This window comes from Cibotium barometz, chromosome 18, assembly GCF_041138505.1.
Source record: "Cibotium barometz isolate CiBa-2024 chromosome 18, ASM4113850v1, whole genome shotgun sequence".
NCBI classification, from domain to species: Eukaryota; Viridiplantae; Streptophyta; class Polypodiopsida; order Cyatheales; family Cibotiaceae; genus Cibotium; species Cibotium barometz.
In genome coordinates this window covers 2460001-2479648 of record NC_141063.1, presented here as the reverse complement: position 1 = coordinate 2479648, position 19648 = coordinate 2460001, and the positions used below count along the sequence as shown (strand labels likewise).

General features: G+C 46.1%; 1 protein-coding gene and 1 pseudogene across 4 annotated transcripts in view; one reads left to right on the top strand and one right to left on the bottom strand.

Annotated features, from left to right (window-relative positions):
• Positions 1 to 6613: 6613 nt before the first annotated feature.
• LOC147628819 (YebC-like protein) overlaps positions 6614 to 19648 on the bottom strand; it is a 99837-nt gene continuing 86802 nt past the window's right edge. For all 4 annotated transcript variants that reach the window (XR_015267821.1, XM_086811976.1, XM_086811977.1 and 1 more), the window contains 5 exons: positions 8092 to 8153; positions 7785 to 7944; positions 7402 to 7679; positions 7204 to 7327; positions 6614 to 7100 (listed from right to left, as the gene is read on the bottom strand). Coding sequence is in view for 3 of the 4 variants with exons in the window: in XM_086811976.1 (XP_086668102.1) it covers positions 7008 to 7100; positions 7204 to 7327; positions 7402 to 7679; positions 7785 to 7944; positions 8092 to 8153 (717 nt within the window). In the remaining variant the exon portion in view is untranslated. The remainder of the gene's footprint in view (positions 7101 to 7203; positions 7328 to 7401; positions 7680 to 7784; positions 7945 to 8091; positions 8154 to 19648) is intronic.
• LOC147628821 (uncharacterized) overlaps positions 17974 to 19648 on the top strand; it is a 1707-nt pseudogene continuing 32 nt past the window's right edge.

The following is a 19648-nucleotide window of genomic DNA, read 5'->3' as shown; positions in this document are numbered from 1 at the left end:
GTTTTTGCATTTCAAGTTCTGCACAGGTGTTTTCGTCATTTTTTGCAGAAATTTCGACAGTACAGTTTTTTGCAAAACAGGCATACGTATTCTATTGTGGACCGTGCTACATAGCACGAGTTGTTTTCTGTTCAGTTTTTGCTTCATTACAGGCAGCTTTTGCATCAGTTTCAGTCAGTGGGGCCATGGCTGATAACAGCAATAATGTATTTCGTATGTTGTCTGCTGAAGACAAACTGGATGGAGACAGCAACTACCCACTTTGGGCATACATGATGCAGCATGTTTTGGTTGCAAAAGGAGTGTGGAACATTGTGCAGGGTATAGATGTACGTCCAGGTTCTGTGGATGTAGGATCTGTTGAGGATGTTGCAGGTTCTAGCAGCTCTACTGTTACTACTGTTTTACCCACTGCTGAACAAGCTCGTTGGGATGATAAAGATGCGCAGGCTCATGCCTTGATTGCACTTTCTGTCAAACGTAACATCACCCCACATATTCGTTCAGCTAAAACAGCAAAACAGGCTTGGGATATTCTAGCTGGTTTGTATGCAGGTCGTAACGAGGCAAAAATCGCTTACCTGTGTAAAGAGCTAGAATTGAAGATTATGCAAGAAGATAATGAAATGAATGTTTTTCTTGCTGAGATTAAAGATCTCAAAGAACAGTTGATTTCTGTAGGTGAGATTATTCCTCATCATTCTCTTGTGCAGACTGTTCTTGATGCTTTACCTGAGACATATCAGACTTTTGCTTCCACGTGGAGACTTCTTAATGAGGACAGACCTGATGCTGTCAAGTATGATACTTTAGTCAACAAGCTCTTGCAAGAAGCGCAGTCCAGGCAAAACAGGGCCAGGCAGCGTGCAGTTGATCAAGCATTTATTGCTGCCCAGCAGTAGAGAAGAAGTGGTAAGGCAGCCCCTTCCACTGTTTCTTCTCCTATTAGTAGGTCTGCAACTTCTTCTCCTTCCACAGGTAGCAACAATAAGTCTGAGAAGGCTCTTGATAAAGGCAAGAAAAAGACCAGGTGCAACTATTGTAAGGCAAATGATCATGTCATTAAGAATTGCCCTAAGCTAAAGGCTAAAGAGACAAAGAAGAAAGAGTCAAATGCAGCCACAATAGCGGATGCTTCTACAAATGCAGATTCTGCAAATGTTGTGCAGGATACAGAATGGGCGTTTAGCGTGTATTGCCAGTATGACCCATCTGTACATGATGCATGTTTGGCAGTTTCTGTTGACTCTCATGTATGGTATTTTGACAGTGGTGCTACAAAGCACATTACCTCGCATCGTGATATGTTCACTTCTCTTGAGGCTGTCCCTAATGGGAATACTATCACATGTGCCAATAATGCTTCTTACCCAGTGAAGGGCATTGGAAAAATTATGCTTACTGCTGCAAATGGCAGCGCTTTCACACTTTCAGATGCTTTGTATGTGCCAGGGATAAAGAAGAATCTATTGTCTGTCTCTGCGCTTGCTAGACTTGGACTTGTAGTCAAATTTGTGGATGACAGATATACTGTTCATGATTTGACTTCTGGTGATACGATTATTCTATCTGGCACCTTGTTTCGTGGGCTCTATAGGCTCAATTCTTATGACAAGTGTGTGGAAGATTCAGCAAATGCAGTTTCTGATGAAAAGGCAGTTTCAGATACAACACTATGGCATGCTCGTTTTGGTCATCTGAACTTTGCTAGTTTGCTGCGTTTGCAGAAATTTGATATGGTTGCTTCATTGCCCCCTCTTGAGGCACCATTGAAACATGTTTGTGAAGGCTGTATTTTGGGCAAAATGCAACGTTCTGCGTTTCCAAAGGATGGTTCTGTGCGGGCCACTCGCAAATCGCAGCTTGTACATAGTGATGTATGTGGGCCTATGCAAACTCCGTCATTTGGTAAACACTTGTACTTCGTGACTTTCATTGATGATTACTCAAGGCATGCATGGGTATATCCATTGAAGGCAAAGTCCGAAGTGTTTTTGTGCTTCAAACAGTTTTTTCTTATGGTTGAAAATGTATCCAATTGTACTGTGGGCACCCTTCGTACTGATCGAGGGGGGGGAGTACATGTCTAAAGAGTTTGATGCATTTCTGGCTAGTCGTGGGATAAAACACCAATGTACAGTGACGTATACCCCTCAGCAAAATGGTGTTGCTGAGAGGAAGAACAGGTCACTTATGGAGATGGCACGATGTATGGTCAAGAGCCAAGCTTTGCCACATGCGTTTTGGCTTGAGGCTGTCATGTGTGCTGCATATGTACTCAACAGGTGTCCCACTAAGGCCTTGCAGTCTATTACTCCATATGAAGCTTGGCATGGTAGGAAGCCTTCTATTGGTCACCTGCGTGACTTTGGTTGCTTGGCCTATGCTTTAGTGCCTATGCAACAACGCAGAAAATTGGATGATAAGGCTGTCAAATGCATTTTTGTTGGTTACAGTGCTGAAAGCAAGGGTTACAGATTGTATCATCCGCAGTCAAAGCGTATCTTGATTAGTCGAGATGTTGTTTTTGTGGAAGATGCTGTGCAGCCCTTGTTATCATGTACCAAAGAGACAGGTGTGAGCTCACGGGATGTATTTGATACGTTGTTGCCTCTCTTTACAGGTGGGAATTCAAATGTAAGTCCTAATGAGGCAAATATTCAGCCTATGCAGATTTCAAACGACATCATAGATCAGCCTATTTCTGATGCAGATTTACAGGATGTAATTCATGAGGATAGGACTGAAAATGAGCAGGCTAGAGGTATGCCTAAATGGCTGGTGCAAACCTTGCGTGATAGTAAGATTGATGCACCTATGACTAGTCGTACTCGTTCAGGTTTTCAGCATGCCTCTTATACATCAGATTGTTATGCTTTGGCTGTGTCTAGTATGTGTGAAGAGGAAGAACCTCTTTCATTTGATGAGGCACAAAATTCAGAAAATTGGTTGGCTGCAATGCAAAGTGAATATGATGCTATAATGAAGAATGGTACATGGTGTTTGTGTGATTTGCCTATTGGTAAAAAGGCCATTGGATGTAAGTGGGTTTTTAAGTTGAAACGAAAGCCAGATGGCAGTGTTGATCGCTATAAGGCTAGACTTGTTGCAAAGGGTTATGCTCAAGAAAAGGGCATTGATTTTGATGAGACCTTTGCTCCCACTTGTCGTATGACTACCATTCGTAGCATTTGTGCATTGGCAGCTCATAATGGTTGGAATGTACATCAGCTGGACATAAAGACTGCGTTCTTAAATGGAGATTTGCATGAGGAGGTGTATGTATCGCAGCCTCGTGGTTTTGTTCAAAGAGGGCAGGAAAACAAAGTGTGCGGGCTGAAAAAGGCTTTATATGGTTTAAAGCAAGCTCCACGAGCTTGGTATGAAAAGATACATGCATATTTGACTGCACATGGGTTTCAGAATAGTCCAACAGAAAACACTTTGTATGTTAAACGTGTGGATGGTGTACATCTAATCGTTGCTCTCTGTGTCGATGACATGCTGCTCACAGGACCAAACGAGAGTCATATTGCTGATTTTAAGGCTGATTTGAATGCCTCTTTTGAGATGTCAGATTTGGGACATTTGCATCATTATTTGGGGATACAATTTAAGCAGTGTGATGGAGGTATTGCTTTGTGTCAGACAAAGTATATTGAGACATTGTTGCGGAGATTTGGCCTTGAAAACTGCAAGCCTATTGCTACTCCAATGGAGACAGATTTGAAGTTGAGTCTTCATGATGCTGGAGATCACTTTGATGTCACACTCTATCAGACAGCTGTTGGTTGCCTCATTTATGTATGCATTACGAGGCCGGACATTCAGTTTGCAGTCTCACAGGTGAGCAGGTTTATGCATAGCCCAGGGTCTCAGCATTGGAAGGCAGTTAAACGCATCTTTCGCTACTTGAGTGGCACCATACATCTTGGGTTGTTTTATCCCAAGGGGGGATCGTTGCCGCCAGATTTATATGCTTTTTTGGACTCAGATTGGGCTGGTTGCTATGACACAAGAGTGTCCACAAGTGGTTTTTGTTTCATGCTCGGTAGCTCATGCATATCTTGGTTGAGCAAGAAGCAACCTACTGTGGCCACTTCTAGTTGTGAAGCTGAGTACAGGGCACCTTTCACAGCTCTACGGTTGAGTGTGTGTGGCTCAGACGGCTTATGGCTGACTTGGGTGTTGGACAGGAGTCTGCCACCTCTATCTTCACTGACAGTCAGAGGCATTGGCGCAGTTGCGAGAAACCCAGTTTTTCATGCTCGCACAAAGCACATTGAGGTGCATTATCACTATGTCAGGGAGAGACTCTCGGCATGAGAGATCAGCTTGGCCTATGTGCCAACACAGGACAACCTCGCTGATCTTTTCACAAAGGCGCTTCCTCGTGAGAAGTTCGAAGCTTTCCGCAAAGCTTTGGGCTTGCTCCCCTTTGTGGATTGATCTACTTTCGGCATGGCACTCCCCTATACATGAGTGCCAGCTCTCGTTCACACCATCACTCCCAGGGGAGATTTGTTGCCATATTTATAGGCAGTGATGTGTGTGAACACACTTAGGACCGCCGGGACACTTTTTCCCTCTTTAGGAGGTTTTTTCCCCCGGCTTGTATATACGCCCATCATTCTAGGGCTAACTTATCTTTTGTACATTGACACAATCTAATACACTTTGTGCTGTGTGCATTCTTGCTTCTTCATCTCCAAGCTTTGTGTGCTTTCCTGCAACCCTAATTCCAACAAAACTATGATATGTATTGTTAGAGTGGATCGTAATAGTCCTAATGGAGATGAGGACATGCAAATGCAACAGTTGCGCACTAAGCTTGATGTTACTATTAGTTAGAATTAGAATGTATGATGCACTAGTATTGGCTCAACAACCACTTGTATTAATGTTGGGTATGCCTAAATATAGGATCGAGACTTGGCTAGCTGCATGAGCCAACTTCTTATAGTCTTCTGTTACTTTTATAAACAAAATATGGCAAATTTTATCCTAGTTATTTACAACCACGTGTGTCAAGCGTGTCCTCTATCAAGTACAACCCCTTCAAGAACCCAAGTTACCCAGAGCCTCCCTCACCTTGACAAGCACGTATTCTAGCATGTTGGAATCCAATCCACTCATGGTAGAAAGGCTAATAGTAGTACTACAATGGCCATCTCAAGAGGCAAGTGCAACCCTTGGAAGGGCTTTCTTTTCTCCTTCTGAGGCCAATGCGAGTTCCTCCGAGCCCCATGGCACCAACCTAGCTCGACTCAAGGTGCAAAGAAAGGTGCAGAGAAAGGACCTAACAATGCTCTTCTTGACTTTCAGATGGCCCTCTCCTCCTTAAGGGCAGAATGATTTGGATGGATAGGCTTCTCCATATCTTGCAGGCTACAAGAAGCCTCGGCTCCCTACTACTCTACCACTCACATCCATGTTAATGGATGCGCAAGGGAGAAATGGCGGGGTCTACTACTATGCGTGGTTTTTTTAAAAAACATATGCTATACGACCATTTACATACTTATGTTTCCTAGAATGGGACCACAAGTTGGGTTGACAATGATCAATTAATTTAAAGACTGACCACAAGTAGAATGCGTGTCACGTTACCATACTAGTTCAATAAAGGTTCACTCCCATAGGTTGAGATGCGAGACATGGCCAAGTTATTTTAGTGCCCACTACTCCTCTCAAGCACTTAGAGGGGTGTACTGTACACTATTAATCCCTAAACAAGAAAGCTAAAAACATTGCTTTTGTTGGTTTGCTTGTGACAGGTCATGTTGTTATGTCTATACTGAATCTTCTTAATTATTTAATTGCGAGTACAATCTTTCTGGAACGTCTCGTGTGCTATGTGATGTACATTGATAATTCCTTTTTTTTTTAGCATACAATTTATTACGATGCTCGATTTTATACATTGAAACATGAAGATTAAGTTGAAGCTTTATATACATTGAGACTACTAATTAAAGATACAGAAATATGGGTGGGAGCTAACCTTCAAGACAAGAAGATCTGCAAGCCAATGATGCGCACACTTCTGGGAGCTTCATAAAGAAGATCCCAACTAGCAAAATGCAAACTCAACGATGGGCAATCCCAAAGCCACCCCAACCACTTTTCCTTGTCCAAACCATCACCTCCCTCACCCACCAAAGCCCTCTCATCAATCCTCATGCATATCCTCATCCACTAGATTACCAGCTCTCTCTCTCTCTCTCTCTCTCTCTCCCTTCTCGAGCTTCTTCTTCCTCGCCTCATCACCCTGATTCATGAATCCCCCATTATCAAAAGGTAACTGTGAAAAGATAGTCGAAGAGGAGCACGAAGAACGAGAAAGGAGTAGGTTTAAAAAAAAGTAAAGACAAGGAAGACAAAATAAGGTTTTGAAAAGGTGAAACTTCAGACATTTTAGTCATGATTCAGCTCAAAAACCAAGATAACCCTTTAAAGATTGCTCTGATGGAAAAATGTTTTCTGCTTTGGATGTTGTATTCCTTTAGGGCACGAGTATAGCAATATTCTTCTCATGGGATCACCTTGAGCATTCAACCAATCCATACATTGCCTTTATCGTTCCAAATATAGACTTTTGCAAACAAAAGTAAGTAAACACGTATGTGGAGATCCATTGAAAAATAATGCCAGATCGATCAACGTGGTAACATCGGTCAAAGTAAACATGCGTAAATTGAAACACGAAATTATAAGAATTACAAACCTCGTGTGAGATTGAGAAAAATGGTGGGCAACTTTCTCTCGCTCTGACCCCCAACCAGGCAAAATTAAGCATGCGTCCTTCCTTCGTGTCAAATCGTATTTGTCTTTCCACACAAAACACCTATTAATATTCCACCCGCGACTGTTTTTTAAAAAGAATTCCTCCTCGTTTCTCTTGATTTAGGCTTTGGAGGTTGAAAATCCTCGACTTCTTCCTGCTCAAGCATCTATCTGTCACAATTAATAGGAATCTAAAGCCCAAAATAAGATTTCTGACGCTCCTAGACTTGGTTGCAGTAGACAGCATCCACATCATCAAGCTCAAGAAGCTTCTCCATAAGGGTTTTGTTTAGTTCTATGGCCTCATCGTCTGGCTGCAAAAAATAATAAATAAATCATGAGCACGTGTTACGCCTCCAATAGGTTGACAAGTTTCCACATTGATATACAAACCAGATGTGCCTATTCAATACATACCTCAAAAGTTGTCGTAGGTATATGCTCAAGTCCTGAGCATTCAGCATCCACCGGGATACCAGCTTCTTGCAATTTCTTGGATACAGAAGCATATTGCTCAGGAGGAGTAATCACTTTGAAATACCTGAAAGTTCACAACAAAAACGATCAGAGCAAACCACTCTAGGCAGAAAACTTATTCCAAGTAGCAGAGCTCACTTGTCCGAGGGATCTCGGGGATCCTCGTCTTCATAGTAAGTTGGCTCAACAACATCCTCTGCGCCTGAATCCATGGCTGCTGCAAGAAGGGCATCTCCATCCACCTTATCAGCTCTCACATTGACTGCACCTGCCCTTCGAAAATTGAACAGGACAGACCCAGGATCAGCCATCTTACATCCACTCTTCTTTACCACATCACGCACATTGGCTGCTGCACGATTAAGATTGTCAGTTAGGACCTCAACTATGATGCCCACACCTCCAAACCCATATGCCTGCAAGATACCCACAAATCTGTAGAGAAGTTAACACCGTAGCTAGAGCACAACCAGCACCATAAAGAGCTAACAATCCCATCGGAAAAACACACACGATAATACCTCGTACGTTACTGCCTCATAGTCTTGTTGCCCTTTTTCGGAGGCCTTTTTAATGTTCCTCTCAATGATATCCTTGGGGATATCAAAATCTTTGGCATATTGCAGAAGTGCAGCCAGTGTCGGGTTTGCAACAGGATTGGGTGATCCTCCTTTCTTGACACTACAGCAACTAAAAGGGTCACTCAATCTGAAACGCTTCACTCCAAGACTCTCTCAAACTTAACCACTAACAAGGCCTCAAAGAATCGTGCACTGAGCACAACAAGAGACCCTCTTGACAAGAATACTAGCTGACAAGGTTACATACGCTGATACAATCTCCTTGCCGATCTTGCCATAAAGCTTTGCCTTTTTGGCATCTTGGGCCCCCTGGTCAAGTCAAAATCACAGTTCAACAGTACGCATTTCAAGAAAATAGGTTAGAGGACAAGTGGTTTTTCCTTTGTAGGCAGATTTGCTTATGATATTTGCATGCAGATGTCAAAAGCCTCAAGTGAAACTGGAAGCAGAGCAAAGAACCATCTCACAAAAGAACAAAAACCCAGACAATCACTGTAGTAGAGAATTTACCAAAGTATGACATCACCAATTTCAAGAGGTGTGTTCAAGAGTTGAAGCCATTCTTTGTGTTTCTTGATGATAAAGAATTAGTTCTTGCAAGCATTCTTCTCGGCTGCAGCTTCTTTTGCTTGCAACTTGAGTTCTATGCCCCAATCTTGTTTCTTTTTGTCTCAAGCATGTTGTTCTGCTCTCTCACATTTGGCCCACATTTGTTTGTCTTTGTCTCATGTTTTTCTTTGATATGTGTTTCTTAACTCCAAGCCCGCTACTCATCGTCCACCTGTATGGTTGAGTATCCACCTCCCCATTGCCTCTAAAATTCTTGGTAATTCTCCATGGGGCAAATAACACGAAAACTAGTTCTCATACAAGGTGCACCGGGAAGATTGTTTTCCCATCTCCCACACTGTTCGTCAGGGCTGCCCCTGGCCTCTTTCATCTTCTTGTTCTTGGCGGAGGCCATAAGATACTTCTCGAGATCCTCGGACATGAGTCTGCAGGGTCTTTGCTTTCCCATCCATATGTGTCAGAATGTGCGGCATCTGAGAGCAGAAAAACACCGAGGTGCAAGAGAGGAGAAGTGGTGTAAACTTTGCTATATACACAAGATAGCCAGAACATACTCTGTGTGTGTGTGTGGGGGGGGGGGCTATATAGCATGCAGTCGGCCAGTAGAAAACAGGCCGACAGTCCACCACATGGACCCACAACTAAGCATACCGACCCTTGGACCGAGCAAAGGCTTGGTCCTTATGTGGCAGAAAGTACACCCATGTAAACTTGCTACAATCATCAACAATCAGCATGAAATACAAGACTCCTCCCAAAGATTCTTTTCCCATCTCCCACACTGTTCGTCAGGGCTGCCCCTGGCCTCTTTGGTCTTCTTGTTCGTGGCGGAGGCCATAAAATACTTCTTGAGATCCTAGGACATGTCACAAAATTGTTCATGTGTGGCATGTGGAGCCTGACATGACATACATGTATGGCTAGTGTAGCCTGATATGGTGTGTCTGTGTGGCATATGGAGCATGACATGACAGTACATGTATGGCTAGTGTAGCCTGACATGATAGTACATGTGTGGCTTGTGGGGCCTGACATGGTGTACATGTAAGGCCATGGAACCTGACATGATGAAAGTCTCTGGGACTAGCTATCTTGGAAATCTTGTGTATTTATGTTCTGGGAAGGTTCCAAAAGGATCATGAGCCCTGGACATTTTATCGAATACAACTGAGCAGATGGGTGTTTCTTCCAATATATTTGCACTCATGTGTGTGCATGACTCTTTGATTTTATCTTGTCTTGTTTGCCTGGACAATGCCTGAGATTTCTGCCTGTGTTGTCCATGGGACTGGAGACGCCTGGGCACCCTTGTTAGAAGTCATCTCCTGTCTTTATTAGACACCAGGGCCTTTGTTGTAGGTGTGCCCCGCCCTGTATAGGTGTTTTCTCATTTTTCCTCACTCCCCGTATTTTTTCCCCATTTTTCCATGGTGTGGGTGGCTGCCACATGCTGGCAGGAGCAACTAGAGCTGGCCGACTGCACTCTTTTGCACATGGAGCTGGCCGACCTGCTCAGTAGGGATCGTGGGTGATTTCTATGCTGGCCGACTCGAAGTACCCAGTCGTGTGGGCTGGCGGTGCATCTCAGCACTGGCCGACTGTAGTTTGGGGCCATATAAATAGGCCCCATTGCCCCCACATTCTTGTATTCAGTATTCATCTCGGGATCTTGAGTATAGAGAAGAGTTACACGGCTATCTCTCTCCTTCTCTTGTGCTGTCTATTTTCTGCACTCTACTTGCTCTTGTGGTCTCAGATTTGGTTATCATTTCCGCTGCGTATTTTGACATGGTATCAGAGCCCTAGGCTCTTGAAAGATTTTGGGAGTTTTCTGAGCAAGAGGGGGATTATCACGTTGCTGATTAGTGGACTGTTTGGACTGTTCGGGAAGAGAAGTAGCAAGAGGAAGGCGGGCTAAGTTGTTGGACAGCCACTTGCAGGTTTAGAGTTTTTTTTTTCCCACCCACCCACCCTTTTCAGTTACATCCCCGCGATGGCGGATTTGTTAGAGCTGGCTGAGAAGCATGTGAAGATCCCAACTCTCCCCACGTTCCCAGTTGACCGTCAGTTGGACGGGAACAATTACAGCATCTCGAAGGTTATGAAGGAGTTTGTGCTGGAGTCATATGACCTTGCTGAGTTCATCGTTATCGGGGTTCCACGGCCGGAAGCAGAGGAAGGGGAGTTACTGTCAATGAAGAAGGACCGTGAGGCATAGGCACAGATGTGGGATCGTGTCAACGCTAGGGTCCGATCATTTATTTTCCTCAATTGCACACCACATGTAATCAATCACGTAACGCATATGACGCTGGCCAGAGGCATATGGCAGCACTTGGCTTCTCTTTATAACACAGTATCACCCATGAGGAGGATCTCCTTGGAAAAGGAGATGCGGGTTATGAACCCTGCAAAGTCGTCGACGATGTGGGAGCACATTAACAAGCTGCAGGCCCTTCAGCAGGAAGTCCTCCAGGCTGGGAAGGAGATATCATCTGAAGACATGGCCATTACTTTGCTATCCCACTTGCCTGCTCAGTATTTTGCTTTCTACTCCTCTTTGATTACGAGTGGCAGGCTCAGCACCATTACCTGGGAGGAGCTTATGCCCATGGTCTTGGACCAGGAGGAACGTTTCACGAGCCCTCCTCAAAGCGGAGGTTCGGAGGCCTTAACTGGCCAACGGTCGAAAGGCCGGAATAACAACAAGGGCAAAGGGAAAGCTTCACCAGAGAAGTCTTCTGAGAAGAAGCCTGACTCAGAACGAGAGAAACTGAAGGCTGAGCGGTCCTGCAATGATTGTGGTGAGAAAGGCCACCATTGGAGGAAGTGTCCTAAGCAGACTGGGAAGAGTGCTGATTCTTCAGCCTCAGCTGCAAAGACTCCTGCATTTGTGCACTTCGAGATGATGGACTCCGATGCTTCATAGTCTTCAAGCGAGGAGGCAGTTGGCTTCACCGCGAAGGATACCCGAGAATGGATTCTTGACAGTGGTGCTTCCAGGCACATGACTCCGTCCCGTGACTTCTTTTTGGATCTGAAACGGCAGTCAGGTCGCATTTTCATTGGCGACAACTCCACTATTCCGATACACAGTGAGGGCCAGATGGAGATTATTCTTGACGACAAGGGGGGCAAGCATGCTTCCCGTGTTCTTTACGTCCCTGCTCTGGGTTTTCATCTTCTGTCAGTGCATGAAGTATGCAAGACTGGCTTTCGGGTGGAATTTGAGGAGCACTCAGTTGCTCTACAGGACCGTGACACTGGCCAGGTTGTTTGGGAAGGCGGTGTGGAGAATGGTATCTACAAGCTCTCTGCATTCTCCTCGTTGACAGGTTCTCAGGTCGGAGATCTGTGGCACTTTCGTTTTGGCCACTTAAATGTGGATGCATTGAGGCGAGCTTTCCGAGACCAGATGGTGGTTGGCTTGGCAGATGTTGGCAGCAAGCAAGGACGTTGCAGTTCTTGTATACGTGGTAAGTAGCACAGGGAATCCTTTACAAAGCAGGCTTCCAGGCAGGCTTCCAAACCGTTGGAGTTGATTCACACTGACTTGTGTGGACCTCAGCAGACACCATCATTGGGAGGATCTCTCTATTTTATGCTGCTTGTTGATGATTGTACCAGATTCACGTGGGTCTACTTTCTTTCACAAAAGGACCAAGCTTTTGCACGGTTCATGTATTGGCACGTGATGGTGGAAAAAGAGTCTGGATTGCAAGTAAAGACTCTCAGGCATGACAAAGGGGGTGAATTCTCCTCAACTGTATTTCTCAGATTTTGTGCAAATCATGGCATCAAGAGGAAACTGACCAGTATAGGATCGCCTTCAGAAAATGGAGTTGTAGAACGCAAAAACATGACTACGGTGGAGATGGCGAGGACCATGCTGGAGCATCGTGATCTTCCTCGTCCACTTTGGGGAGAGGCTATGGCAACGGTTGTCCATACCCTCAACCGGTCTCCAACGACTTCAGTACCTAATATGACTCCGTTTGAGGTATACTTTGGCGAGAAACCTCATGTCTCGCACTTCCGTGTTTTTGGGAGTGATGCGTATCTACATATTCCGAAGAAGCAGAGGGGGAAGCTTGACTCCAAATCCCGCAAGCTTATATTTGTGGGGTATAATTCTCTTTCCAAGGGATACAGATTGTATGATCCAGAGAGGAATGAGATTGTTGTCAACCGGGATGTGGTCTTTGATGAGCATGTTCCAGTATCCACTGTCAAGGAGCCACCACTTCTTGGAGATCCAGAAGAGTCTGATGATGATTCCCAAACCATTGTTCCAGTTGATCAACCTCAGTCAGTACAGGAGCTTGAGCCCGCAGCTGGAGTAGAGCCCCCGCAACGGCAGGAGGCTCCACGATCTGTTCGAGTACCCAGGTGGTTGTTGGACACCCTTCGGGAGTCAGGTGTCACGGAGTTACCCTCCGAGTGGACCACAGAGAACGGCCCTCAAAGATCACACAGTCCGAGACAAAAGCAATACAGCGGAGCTTCTTCAGGTAAACTATGCTCTGATGTCTTGTATTATGCGGGACAAGGAGTCCACTTCCGTAAAGAAAGCCCTTTCACAGGATACTTGGAGGAAAGCCATGCAGGTGGAACTTGATGCCATCGAGAAGAACAACACATGGGAGTTGGTACCGAGGCCATCGAAACGGTCAGTCATTGGTGTCAAATGGATCTTTAAGACCAAATATGCGTCAGATGGGTCGGTGGACAAACACAAAGCCAGACTTGTGGCTAAAGGTTATGCTCAACGGCCAGGCATCGACTACGAGGATACCTTTGCCCCGACAACACGGATGACCACGATTCGGACCGTTCTTTCCCTTGCTTCTTCTCAAAGGTGGCCCGTGTATCAAATGGATGTAAAATCTGTGTTCCTTAATGGTGACCTACAGGAGGAGGTGTATGTTGAGCAGCCTCCAGGCTTTGTTGTTCCAGGATCAGAAGGGATGGTTTACAGGAAGATTGATTCCTTCTTTGTTCGAACAAGTTTTCAGAGATCAGTTGCAGATCCTAACCTGTATCTCTTTCGGGAACGCGGCATGGTTACGATTATTATCCTTTATGTGGATGATCTCATTCTCACCGGCGGTCATGTGGAGCACATTGGCGTGACGAAGGCTGCCTTGTCGAAGGAGTTTGAGATGACCGACCTAGGCTTACTCCACTTCTTTTTAGGATTGGAGATCTGGCATACCCAGAGGGGGTTTTTTGTCTCTCAGCAGCGGTATGTTCATGAGTTGCTTGAGGCCTTTGGGATGGAGAACTGCAAGCCTATTACTTCGCCGATGGACCCAAACACAAAGTTAACCATTAATGATCCTTGTGAGCCAGTTGATGCCTCGCAGTATCGGAAGTTGGTTGGTTCATTGATCTGGTTGCTGAACACCAGATTGGACTTCTCCGTGGGGCTGTTGAGCTCTTTTATGCAGACGCCATTGAAGTCTCATTGGGACGCAAGATTGCGGATCTTGCAGTATCTGCAGAGTACGAAGGATCTAGGACTCTTTTACACAGGAGGGGATGGAGTGACTCAGATTGGGGAGGAGATCCGGACACGAGGAGATCTACTTCAAGTTACAGTTTTACCCTCGGCTCAGGAGCAGTTTCTTGGAGCAGTAAAAGGCAGCCAACTATTGCCCTCTCTTCGACAGAGGCAGAGTACCGGGCTGCTTGTGAGGTTGTGTGGCTAAGGAGGCTGCTAGGCAAGATTGGGTTTCCACAGAAGGAGCCCACAGTCATCCAGTGCGATAACCAGAGTTGTATAGCTATTGCTCGCGGAACCCGGTCTTCCATGCCCGGACCAAGCACATAGAGATACAATATCACTTTGTCCGTGAGAAGATCTTGGCTGGTGAAATCTTGCTACTTTATTGTTCGACGGAGGACAATGCGGTGGACCTCTTCACGAAGTCTCTACCTCAGGCTAGGCTCAGGCGGCACTCGAGCTCCCTGGGGTTGATTTCATAGCCAGGAGCTGAGAAGGGGTGTTAGAAGTCATCTCCTATCTTTACTAGACACCAGGGCCTCTGTTGTGGGTGTGCCCGCCGTGTATAGGTGTTTTCTCATTTTTCCTCACTCCCCGTATTTTTTCTCCATTTTTCCATGGTGTGGGTGGCTACCACATGCTGGCAGGAGCAACTAGAGCTGGCCGACTGCACTCTTTTGCACATGGAGCTGGCCGACCTACTCAGTAGGGGTCGTGGGTGATTTTTATGCTGGCCGACTGGAAGTACCCAGTCATGTGGGCTGGCGGCGCATCTCAGCACTGGCCGACTGCAGTTTGGGGCCATATAAATAGGCCCCATTGCCCCCACATTGTTGTATTCAGTATCCATCTCGGGATCTTGTGTATAGAGAAGAGTTACACGGCTATCTCTCTCCTTCTCTTGTGCTGTCTATTTTCTGCACTCTACTTGCTCTTGTGGTCTCAGATTTGGTTATCATTTCCGCTGCGTATTTTGACAACCCTGTGGACGTGTATGTGCACACCTGTTTGGAACTGACAGGTGGCCTACATGTGTTTTGCAGGTGGTAAGTATTTCCAAAAACTCAATTTACAGCTTTATGAGTTCACATCATAGTAACATAAAAACCCATTTTGCCCTCTCGAAACGTCACGAAACGTTTCGAAACAAAACGAAACCCACCCATCGAAACGGTTTTTCGCCCAAATGTAAAGTGAGGTCAAAAAAAAGGACGGAATGTTTTTTTTTGCAAATGCGATTTTTGCAGTCATTTCCATCCTTGTTTGCTGCCCATTTGCCACTTCATGCATCCGACGCTTCTTCTTGGCCACAACCTGTTGCTCCGCCTCTTCTCCTCGTCCACTCCTCCTTTTCGCTCCTTCACTTCTTCTCCTCCACGCCTCCTCTTCCATTTTCCTCTTTCTCTCTTCTGCTCCACAGTCCACCCCTCCTCTTTCCTCCTCCTCAATCTCTCCTTTTCTTATCTTCCAACTTTCTCTCCTTTTCTTCTCAAACTTGTTTATTTCCTCCTCTCTTCCTCTCCTTTTCTTGCCCAAATTTTGAAAATACCAAAAAACCTACTCCCAAAATCATGAATTTCATACCCACTAGTCCCAAAAAATGTGTCTTCATCTTTCTGTTGGCTATGTTATAAATTTGGTATGTGTATATGAGAAGTGTCATTTCGAAACCTTTGCGTTTCGTTAGAAACACACGAAACGAAACAAAACGATATGTATATATATACGTATATGTATATGTATATATATATATATGTGTATATGTATATATATATATATGTGTGTGTGTGTGTGTGTGTGTGTGTGTGTGTGTGTATATATATATATATATATATATATGTGTGTGTGTGTGTGTGTGTGTGTGTGTGTGTGTGTATAATATATATGTGTGTGTGTGTGTGTATATATATATATATATGTGTGTGTGTGTGTGTGTATATATATATATGTGTGTGTGTGTGTGTGTGTGTGTGTGTATAAATACGTATATATATATGTATATGTACATGTATATGTATATGTATATATATGTATGTATATGTATATGTATATGCATATGTATATGGATATGGATATGCATATGCATATCCATATGTATATGTATATGTATATGCATATCCATATGTATATGTATATGCATATCTCTCTCTCTCTCTCTCTCTCTCTCTCTCTCTCTGCGTCCCCTTCGCTCTCCTCTCCCGCTGCGCCCCCTTCGCTCTCTCTCTCCCCCCCGCTGCGCCCACCCCTCCCGATGCCTGCCTGGCCCACCTTCGCTCTCTCTCCCGCTGCACCCACCCCTCCCACTGCCTGCCTCGCCCCCCTTCGCTCTCTCTCCCGCTGCCCCCTTCGCTCCCCTCTCCCGTTGCGCCCCCCCCCTCCCGCTGCCTGCCTCACCCCCCTTCGCTCTCTCTCCCGCTGCCTGCCCGCGCCCCCCCGCTGCCCGCCTGCACCCCCTTATTCGCTCTCCCTCCCGCTGCCTGCCCTTCGCCCCTCCCTCCTGCTCCCTGCCTGCCCCCCCCCCCCCCCCCCCCCCTCACTTTGCCCACATCTCTCCCTCCCATCCTCCCTGCCTATGCGCCTTCTTGCTTGCCTGCACCCCGCTTTTTGACCCCTCCATCTCTCTCTCTCTCTCTCTCTCTCTCTCTCTCTCTCTCTCTGTGTGCCCATGCTGCCATTTAGGTTTCTAGCTGCGTTTTAGGGTTCGCGTCACTGCCATTACACTGCCGCAGATCTGCGTTTTAGGGTTTGGCTGCACTTTCTGAATTTCAGATCTCTCTCTCTCTCTCTCTCTCTCTCTCTCTCTCTCTCTCGCTTCTTCCATGGCTTCCCCCTTGCGCAACCTGACGAAGGCGACCTTTATGGTCACAAACAAGAGGATAACAAATGTGGAAAAGGAGATGAAGGAATGGAAGGCGAAGATGGAGGGATGGTGGAAGGAGAAAGCCAACTTTCTCCAAATGGTATTCAATGAGGGTAAGCGGTGGAAAGAGGAGAAGGAGGACCTCATAGTAGAAGTCAAAGACCTTCACGAGGACGTCAACACGTTCAAAGGCGTAATTTCAGCTCTTCAGAGGGAGCTTGTAGAGGCTAAGGCAAATGGTGGACTTGAAGAAGGTGAAATTCAGCCATCCATGATAGAAGAGCTCAAGGTTATCAAGGAACAAGTACGGGCAATTAAGGAAGAAGAGAAGCAACACGAAGCAAAGACTTCCTCATGGGTGGAAGTCATCACCAAGAATCAGAGGAAGATGGATGAAGCGGAGAAGTGGATAGAGGTCGCCAAGAAGGGTAAAGGTAAGGAGATAACAACCCCTACACCTACAATCATTAACATGACTTTGGAAGAGGAACAACGAAGACGTACACGTGCTTTGCATGTGAGGATTACCGGCCTTAAAGACGGGGATAAAGTTGAAGAGGAGGTGAAAGAGCTTATGGTGTTGATGGGGATTGACAGTCCGGCACACGCAAAAGCCTGGAGAGTGGGCAAAAAAAGCGGAGGCAACGGGGAAACATCAAAGGAAAGAGCTCTCATCCTTCGCTTCCCCTCTATTGAGGCGAAGGAGGAGTTCTTGAAGAGGCGACCCACTTTAAAGAATATATGCATTTTTCTTGGTAACGATCTTACTCTTTCACAGCTTGCACATATGAAGGAAGTCATGCCAGAGATTAGGGCGGCAAGAGAAAAGGGAAAGATAGCATTTTATAGAGAAGGGAGGGTGGTCATCGTGGAGCGACGCTCTACATGACGGTGCGAGACCTATGGGACCAAATTAAAGCTGGCAGCCTAGAACTGCAATGGATCCCTCAGACTTGATGTAGGTGCCTTTGAGGACAGCTTTAGAGATAGAGATATAGTCTTCTACTCGGAGACTCACCAGGCTCCTAGTCAGATGATGCCACAGGTGACAGGATACAGATGGGAGACAGCTTGCAGAGTAGGGACGAGATCGGTACACAGTAGTAGAGGATCAGGGGGGGGTGGCAGTTCTTTTCAGGGAGGAGCTGCAACCGCTTCTACACATCGTTCGGAGAGATGATCAGGCCAGATATATGTGGGTGAGACTGAGGGCCGACACAGGCAGATTCCTGTATATTGCCATATGCTATTTTGCTCCTAGTACATCGACATATGCAGCACCTAGAGGGCAGTCTCCTTTCTCTGTGCTAGATGATGACATATGGGAGTTCTCTAGGGATGGAGACCTCATCCTGTGCGGGGACTTTAATGCCCGGACGGGCAACCGCCAGACAGCCTTTTATGATACCTCAGAGGAGATGCTGAGAGAGCTGGAAACTCTGGATATGGGATTAGACAGACGCTCACAAGATGTGGAGTGCACATAGTATGGGAGATATTTGGTAGATATGGGGACTGCACATGGGTTGGCCATACTTAATGGCTTGCAGAGGTTTCCGACAGCACCTGGATTTACTTGCTTTCCACATAGACATGGTGCTAGCACCGTGGATTATGTTATGGCTATGCCGAGCTTTGTTTCATGCATTGAGGACTTCACAGTTGGATCTCGGCCCATTGGGGTAGTAGTGGATCATGCATTGTTGACATTGACCATCTCTTTTCACTTTACCACAGCTCAGAGGACACAAGGGGCAGATCACACTCGATATACTTTTACTTCAGAGACTGATGCTGTCTACAAAGATGGGATTTATAGACGTCTGTACATAGAGGAGCCAGGAAGACCTTTGGAGGAGCTGACCCATATACTGACAGAGACTTTACAGGATGCAACGAGAGAGGCATATCCACATACTCAGCCTGGACAGAGACAGCGTTCTGGGTGTATGCCCCAGAACAACTGGTACGATGAGGAGTGCAGAGAGACAAGAGCCCGACTGTAGCGGGAGGTTGCTTTGGGAGTCACTACTCACCGACGGTCACGTATTGCCTTCCGACGCCTTGTGCGAAGGAAGAAGTGGGCCTTCCTTGCTCAGCTAGAACAAGAATTATACCGGCTGTTCTTGAGCCAGCATTCGACGGAGGCTTGGCGTTTGTTTCATGAGTCCTCCCCTGCTTTGGCCATCACTTCTAGAGAGGTCTGGGGTACTTATGCAGCATCTCTATATACAGTTCCTGGACAGACACCTTTTCCTGACCCGCCAGCACCATGCCCACAAACATGTACTTTCTTTACCGCAGAGATGGTAAGGAAGGCCATTGATAGGATGACGACTGGGAGAGCATATGATCATGATGGATTGGTCGCTGAGCACTTTATTCATGCGAGAGACATGCTGGCAGAGCTTCTAGCAGTGATGTTCAATCGTGCTATGTGTGAAGGCTTACCCGAGACTTGGAGGATGTCCACCATCGTGCCTATCTTCAAGTCAAGGGACCCTATGGAGCCAGGGAATTATCGCACTATTATGATTGGTCACACACCAGCACAATTGTATGCATCCATTCTTGAGCAGCAGTTGAGTAGATGTGCACAGAGAGAGGGCATTCGAGCAGAGGGACAGGCAGGGTTCAGGAGAGGTTTCTCTACTCTTGACCACATCTTGACTCTGCGGGCCATTATTGAGGAGGGCGGGTCGCATGGGCGACGGATTTATTGTAGCTTTGTGGACTTCCGCAAAGCATTTGATACAGTGCCCAATGCCAGATTGATGAGGCGATTACAGGAGATGGGGGTACCCACAGAGCTCATATGGGGGATTATGGCTTTATATAGATCAGTTGCAGGACATGTACGCACTCAGA